Source organism: Poromitra crassiceps (assembly GCF_964638095.1).
Source record: "Poromitra crassiceps genome assembly, contig: HAP1_SCAFFOLD_493, whole genome shotgun sequence".
NCBI lineage: Eukaryota > Metazoa > Chordata > Actinopteri > Beryciformes > Melamphaidae > Poromitra > Poromitra crassiceps.
In genome coordinates, this window is record NW_028151915.1 from 117,757 (window position 1) to 124,954 (window position 7,198).

At 43.6% G+C, this 7,198-nt stretch overlaps 1 protein-coding gene across 1 annotated transcript; it reads right to left on the minus strand.

Moving 5' to 3' along the window:
• Positions 1 to 1,390: 1,390 nt before the first annotated feature.
• LOC310771276 (uncharacterized protein) lies at positions 1,391 to 6,367 on the minus strand. The gene is made up of 2 exons (XM_083663926.1): positions 6,262 to 6,367; positions 1,391 to 3,312 (listed from the first exon to the last, which is right to left on the minus strand). The coding sequence occupies exon 2, from the start codon at positions 3,249 to 3,251 to the stop codon at positions 2,814 to 2,816; it is 438 nt and encodes a 145-aa protein (XP_083520052.1). The 5' UTR covers positions 3,252 to 3,312; positions 6,262 to 6,367; the 3' UTR covers positions 1,391 to 2,813.
• Positions 6,368 to 7,198: the final 831 nt, after the last annotated feature.

Sequence of the window (7,198 nt, forward strand, 5' to 3'; positions counted from 1 at the left end):
CCCCCCCCCCTACTCAACCACACTTGGCATGTTCCACTGCTCCCCGTCTACAAGTGAGGTTGGACCATGGGTTGGACCCATCTGCCTCCGTTTCGCCTCCTCAGTCCAGACCAGGACACTGAGAACTGAGAAGAGGTGAGAAAACACACGTTTTGCACAATGTTTCCCAATAAAGTCATTAGCTAATAAAATGTCTCTGTGTTGTTATTTAAATAGTTGATGATAATGAGTTGATAGTTGATGATAATGTATGAATGCTACTCTTGAAGATGACAATTTTGACATTTTATCATTGTGTACGTTTAACACAGAGGTTCTCAAATGTTTTTCAGCCAAGGAGCCCTTACAAGATAGAAAATATACCTCATTCTGATTTGTGATTTTGGGCTAAGCTTAATTGTTTCCACGGTAACGTGCTTGACTTTTAAATTGATAGGTTTGTTAGATTAGAATGTAATCCATGAACCATTTTAGATTTAAAGCATACAATATTTTCGTGGAGGCCAGGGGGCCACGGACCGCTGGGGGTCCCCGGACCTCCATTTGAGAACCAATGGTTTAACAGAGCGATCACTCACAGGTAGGTAGAAGAGATCTTCCATGTGCTGGTGGGAGCTATTTGCATGGCGGTCAGGACTATCACTGGAACATGTCAAATCTGGCTTGATGAAGCACTAAGGGGGAGTAAAAGGATCAAAGGATTTGATTGACATACAGCCACTGGACAGCAGGCTTTGAAGTTTGCTATTTCAGCTATGAATTGCAGTACATCTATAAATAGCAGAGCATGTGATGGCATTCTACCAGCGGCTCAAAGTGGTGGAAGCGGAGTCGTCTTACCAGGATGAAAACAGCCAGGATGACGATGACCGCGGTGGTGATGGTGGCCAGAGGGAGGCGCACACACGGGCGCTTCACCACCTTGATTACTGCAGACACAGCTGGCAGCTCGACAGCTTCTCTGGAAACAGCCGCTGTGATCGTGTGTATTTTTATGCCCAATATTCCCTACTGAAATGTCATAATTTGTAACTGTGACTCTCAAAATACGATCAAGCTCGTGTCTAGTCCATCCAACCCTGCCACAACAACACAGAACGTCTTTGCACAGAAACATCAAACAAGAGGTCCCAAACTGAATGGGAGCAGCTCACCTGCTATCAGGCCGGGGCGTTCGACAGCTATAGACGGCCCCTCAGTCGGTGGTGTGGAGGCCAGATCCAAACAGCCTCAGCTCATAAGACACTTCTCAAAACAAAAGTCACACACACACTAACACCCACGGGGGGAACGGGGGGAAAACTACTAGGGAACAGGGGCTCCAGAGAATCAATCATATATCACCATGTAACACTAACCAATAAATAAAAACTTGAAGAGAAAGTAAAACTCAACACAGTTTATTGGCATCACACATCAAACCTTTTTTTCTTTCATATAAAGAGGGAATGTATCAAGTATAGACTATGAAAGTGCAAATCTCAATGCATTTCAAAATATGTTTGCCATTTAAAAATAAATCACCTTGACATTGGAAGTGAAATACAAAGGAAAATCCAAATCCCATTTAGATTTGTACCCATTTCATGCACAGCATACTGTTACAGAAAAAGGACAAAATGTGTTTACGCCTCTGCTTAACCCATGTCCAACAAAGTTAGCGCCACTAACCATATGGCACTCAGTTTCACAACTTCAAGACACATTTCAAAGCAATCAATACATTTAGATTTCAGTGGCTCTCAGTCGGCTAAAATATATAGCCGAGTAAAGAACAGTCAGACATAAGTCTGGAAAAGAAAATCTATAAGTGAGACGTAATTTCTAAAATACCAACCTTACTTATTATACTCCACACACTTTGTAAACAATCAATACATTTGAACTCATTGTCAAGGGCCGCTTTTTTTTTCTTTTTTCAAATAAATACCAACTTTATGTTGTGAGTGTCTTCCATTTAGTGTCTTCAGCTAAGATACATGGAACACATAAGTCAACTCAGTCAATACAATGTTTTTAGTTTCCAAACCACAGACAACTGTATCAAAAAGAGCAAATCCAAGAAGCTCACTGCACAAAATGAGAGATAAATAAAACGTGTGTGTGTGTGTGTGTGGGGGTTATCCATGAACACTACAGGCTACAAATATTTAGATGAAGAAAAAAAATTAACTTGATGTGAGAAAAATAATTTTAAAGTAACAGGTGTTTTAATTTGTATACACCGTTATTAAAGGAGAATTTAGTTTTTTTTTAACCTGGACCCATCTCCTGGCAATAATTATGATTTGGCCACTCACCCAGCGATGTCCGCGGCGTTTCTGGCCGTCCTAGCGTTGTTTTGAGATCAATAGCATCCAAGTCAGTTGTAAAATGGAGCTGATTTGGGGCCAAGTGTGAGCCTGTCTTTCCTGCATCTAAATAGCTATTTTTATTCCCGTTTTCGCCACATATCGTCGTAATGTGATCCCTCAACAGCCACCAGAGTGATATTTCGCCCCAGGCCATTTCCTGGAGTCTCCCAGGGATCAAATTGCCTCAAACGTGATCTCGGTCACCAAGTCTCGTAAAGTCCCGCGATACTTTCCTGCCGACTGGCCAACTACAGGTAGGACGCTTTGCGGTGGTGGTTTTAGCGCAACCTATGTGGGGTTTGGCATAACCATCGTTATTTCGAATCCCACATAGGTTACGCCTCCTACTGGAGGAATAGGTAGAGACTATCCATATTCCTCACTTCTACTTTGCCATCCAGATTGGTTTTTGGCCTTCCAAAACAAAACAAAAGTTCCTTCCTGTCTCAACCAATCAGATCACACCAAGTGCACTTGGTCCTCCCACTCGGAGGAGCTGCTGCTGGGCAGGTTAGCGTTGCCCGCCGCCGCCGAGGACGGGTCGCGGCTGTCGCACGCGGTCCAGTCTGTGGTGTCGCTGGAGGACGAGAAGAGGCCCGTGGACGAGTTGCTGCCGCCCGGGGCCACCGGGATGGGCACGGAGCCGCCGTAGCTCCGCCGGTGACTCTCCGAGTGCTGAGACGCCACGGAGACACTGGCCGAGTACTGGCTGTTGATGTTGCCCAGCCTGGCCAGGTTATCTCCCAGCTCCAGCAGCTTTGAGCTGCTCAGCAAAGCTCTGGGGAGGACCTCCACGCCCGGAGCGCTCCGCTCCAGCCAGGAGGGCAGCGAGGTGCCAATGGCGCCGAGCGACGCTTCGTTGGCGAGGAACTGGTGGCTGCTGGTCCCACACGCCATCGCAGAGTCCTGGAGTGACAGCTGGATGGCCAGGAGAATGTTAGGGTCATCGTCGTCTAGCCTGGAACAGGACAGAAAAAACTGTTTAGCATTTATGCAACCAGGTGAAAAACAATCAAAACATCTGGAAGACTGACCGCAAAGGCGAGACCCTTTTACTTGATTATCATAGTTGTCGTCGTCGTCGTCGTGGTGCTTAGAATTGCACCAGTTTGACAACTATAGTGTCACTACTTTTTCAACCATTTTTTGTAAGGGAGGATGCCCATGGAAATGGCACTGAAAGAAACTAGGAAAGTACCTGTGCCCACACACCTAACACCCACATTCAGAGGAATCCTGTTAAGTGAGAAATGAAATGCAGACGTTGCATAAAATAGGCACAGCTATGGCAACGTTTCACAGATGTTGCTCTTAAAAGCGGATTATACTCCATTAGCCCTTCTCCTAATGTCTCCCGCGGGTGGGGCTTGAGCAGAGCACACACATGCAGACGCACAAACACACACACGCAGACACACTGACAAACATACATTTGCATAATGTCCCAAGATGCATTGTGGCATTCACAAGTTGACAAGGAAGCAACCAGATGAAGCTAAATAAGTGGTAGATGTATTTAAGAGTATTGTTAACTGGTGAGATGATGCAATGCATGTACCTGCACCTCATTAAGGCAGTGTGTTCAGTTCACTTCAGTGTGCCCCACATTTTAGTTCAGCTTGACCATGTTGCCGTTTAAACCTCCTTAGTTCGTCCTGTGTGTTCCAGTTTGTGACATTGGTTCTAGGATTGAGTCCATGCTGTAAAGTGTCTGTTGTTGTTTTTATGTTAAATCTTGCCAGTTTCACCGTGTGTCTACGTGTGCTCAGCATGAGGAGAGATATTTCCGTTGCAATTGTCACAATGCTTATCTGGTAGCTAATTGACTGGAGTATTCAGTTTATTGTGATCTGTGCTTAAGTTGAAGTGTTTATTTCTGCTGCTGTAATTGTTAAGTAGATAGCATTCCTATGTATGGGGGGAATGTGTGCTCAACTCCATTGTGTGCGGACGCCATTAGCAGTACCTTGTTTGGCCACAGGGCGTCGACATTGCCCTCCGTGATCTTATTAACCATACATAAGGTTAAATTGGTTTATTTCTGTTAACACGTTAACTGCCAGCGACGTATGCATACGTCAAAAAAAATCCAGCGCTTGACTGCCAGCGACGTATGGATACGTCAAAAAAAACGTTTTTTTTTTTTTGACGGTGGGGCGTTGATCAATCCCTTTTACGTCTCCTGTACAATTATTGGAGGTATTGAATGTGTATAATCTATTTTACCGACCCACTAAGTGTTGACAGTGCTCCCCCAGACGAGCGAAATCAAAGAAAAAGGGAGCAAGCCATTCAAGGAAATGGCAAGGCGATTTTACAGTATTACATTCTCATGAAAATGGTTGGGGGAAAACGCTCTCGTTTTCGCACTGATTGCTGGCGATGCGGGATTGCAAATTTACATAATACATTACAGGTGGAACACACTTTGAAACACGCAGCATAAATATGACCAGAATCGCAAAAGCTTCTCTCAACCAAAACTCCCAAGAAGCGAGCGAGTCCATGCCGACTTCCTCAAACAGCAGCCTGCAGACAGGCACAGGAGAGCAGCAAAAGCACTGAGACTGTGACGGCCGCGGCAGCCAAGAAGAGGGAGGAGTTGAAGCAACTCTGCCTCTCGCTCTCTCCCTCTCTCTCTCTCTCGCTCTCTCCCTCCCTCCCTCTCTCTCTCTCTCTCTCTCTCTCCCTCTCCCCCTCTCACTAGGATTAAACCTAGTGCGTCTCCCTCCCGAGAGGGAGGGAGAGAGAGAGAGAGGGAGGGAGAGCGAGAGGGAGGGAGAGGGAGAGAGAGAGAGAGAGAGAGAGAGAGGGAGGGAGAGCGAGGGGAAGGGAGAGAGAGAGAGAGAGAGAGAGAGCGAGAGGGGGAGGGAGAGAGAGAGAGAGAGAGAGCCAAAAATGAATGGTTAAAGTGACAGCTCTATCGAATTTCACAAAAAGCCGTTTATCTCTGAATATTTTTTCTCATGCTAAAACCATGCTGTATTCAACTGATAATGCTTACATAACTACTAACTCTACAAACTAACTCTTTTAGACAGAGAAAGTACACATTCTATTAGTACTTTTGAGATATTGTATGTTCACAAACTCCAAGCAGAAAATAATCCTCGGCGCTTGTAAAATGAGCCACAATCCTCAAAAAACGGCTTGGCAGAAGCTACCTACAGCAAGAAAAAAACGGCTGGCAGTCAATGTGTTAAGAGTCGACTATAGTAACTTACTCGGCTGTATGCAGCTTTATGTTATGGTTAAAGGAGCATTACAATGCTTATTGTTATATTTTATGTTTACTGTAAATGGGTCTTGGTTTAATTTCGTAATATGGGGAAATATATAGCTTTAATTTCACTGTATTTTATATTCTGTAGCCCTGAAGATCTAAGTGCCTAATTGTGGTTTATTTGTGTTATTTCAGACTAATGATAATACTACATGTCACAACAATAAATACTGGATCGCAGTACTGTTCAACCAAGAAGTTATGTCTCCTCATCGTCATTCTGTGTCCTGACCGACACTCCATCCTGTTCACTGCTAAAACCTGAAAGAGCTAGCCCTACCTAATTAGCTCAGTAACAGTAGATAATAATGATATTTATTTTTACCACACCGTGCAATTGTGGAATATTTCAATGTTGGCCAAAATAAAAAAATACAATTTGACTATATGAATTAACACCCTAAGTCTAAAGCACATTTTTAGAAGGGGGGTATATATATATCTCACAACTAGAACGAGTTGTAAGCAGCGTTTAATACATTTTTCAAAGGAAATCATTTAAAATATTGTTATGGTGCAGCATCTCTTATCATCAGTAAATTAAAAACCATTCTTCAACAAACATCGAGTTCATGAAAGGTTAAACACTGGTGGTGAGATGTGGTGAAAAATGCAGTGAAATACCTAAGGTGCTCTCGCTAGGGTCATCAGGGTCAGGAGTGTTGCTACGCAGACTCGCCATGTCACCTCGCCTCCTTTGCCTGTGTCTCTGCCTGTACTGGAACTCTGCATACTCCTTTAAGCAACAAAATACCAAATTAAAAACAGAATTCACCAAAAACACTGATAATGGCAACTTCATAATCCTTCACTGTTGTTTTCATTGCAACAGATGGTCTTATGTCCCTTTTATTCACATTGCATAGACTTTTTTTTCTCAGGTTCAAATCTGAGTGTGTGACTTGTGCTAGCTAGCTAGAATTACGGTATATATACATATATACCATATATATATATATATATCGTAATTCTTCCAATAAGCGCCTGTATTCTAATTGCCACCGGTCTTCCATTTCCCGCCGGGGGTCCAAGTTGATTTAGCATAATATGCAGACTTGTATGTGTGCGCGCACACACACACACAGAATTCTAATCCAACCTATGTGTTGCATAACGTAATTTTGTAATCGTCTTTCCGTTTTAGACCCGGAAGTCTACGTAATAATTTTTAGACTTTCCAAAAAGCTGTTTTCAAGCAAAAGAACAAACTGTTTTAAAGTTTTAATATTTTTTCAGATGACAACGTAACATTCCAAATATGTGACCAGTTTATCAGAATAACGCCTATTTGGAAATATTTAACGAGCAGCGAGGACAGAGCGCTGGCTGTGTGACCAGTCGGACTAGCTAGTATCTGTCAACCTACTGTAAGCTACAGTAGAAAACACTGTCGACGTGCTTTTGTAACTAACGTTAAATGCCGACCGGGTACAGCCATTGGCACCTCGCAGCAGTAACGCTATGAACATGTAACTGAAGTTGGCCGCAGTGTAGCTTCTGAATGTTACCAAACTTAATTCATAGTTACATTGTTTTGAAATTGGCCGCCAACTAGCGCTGA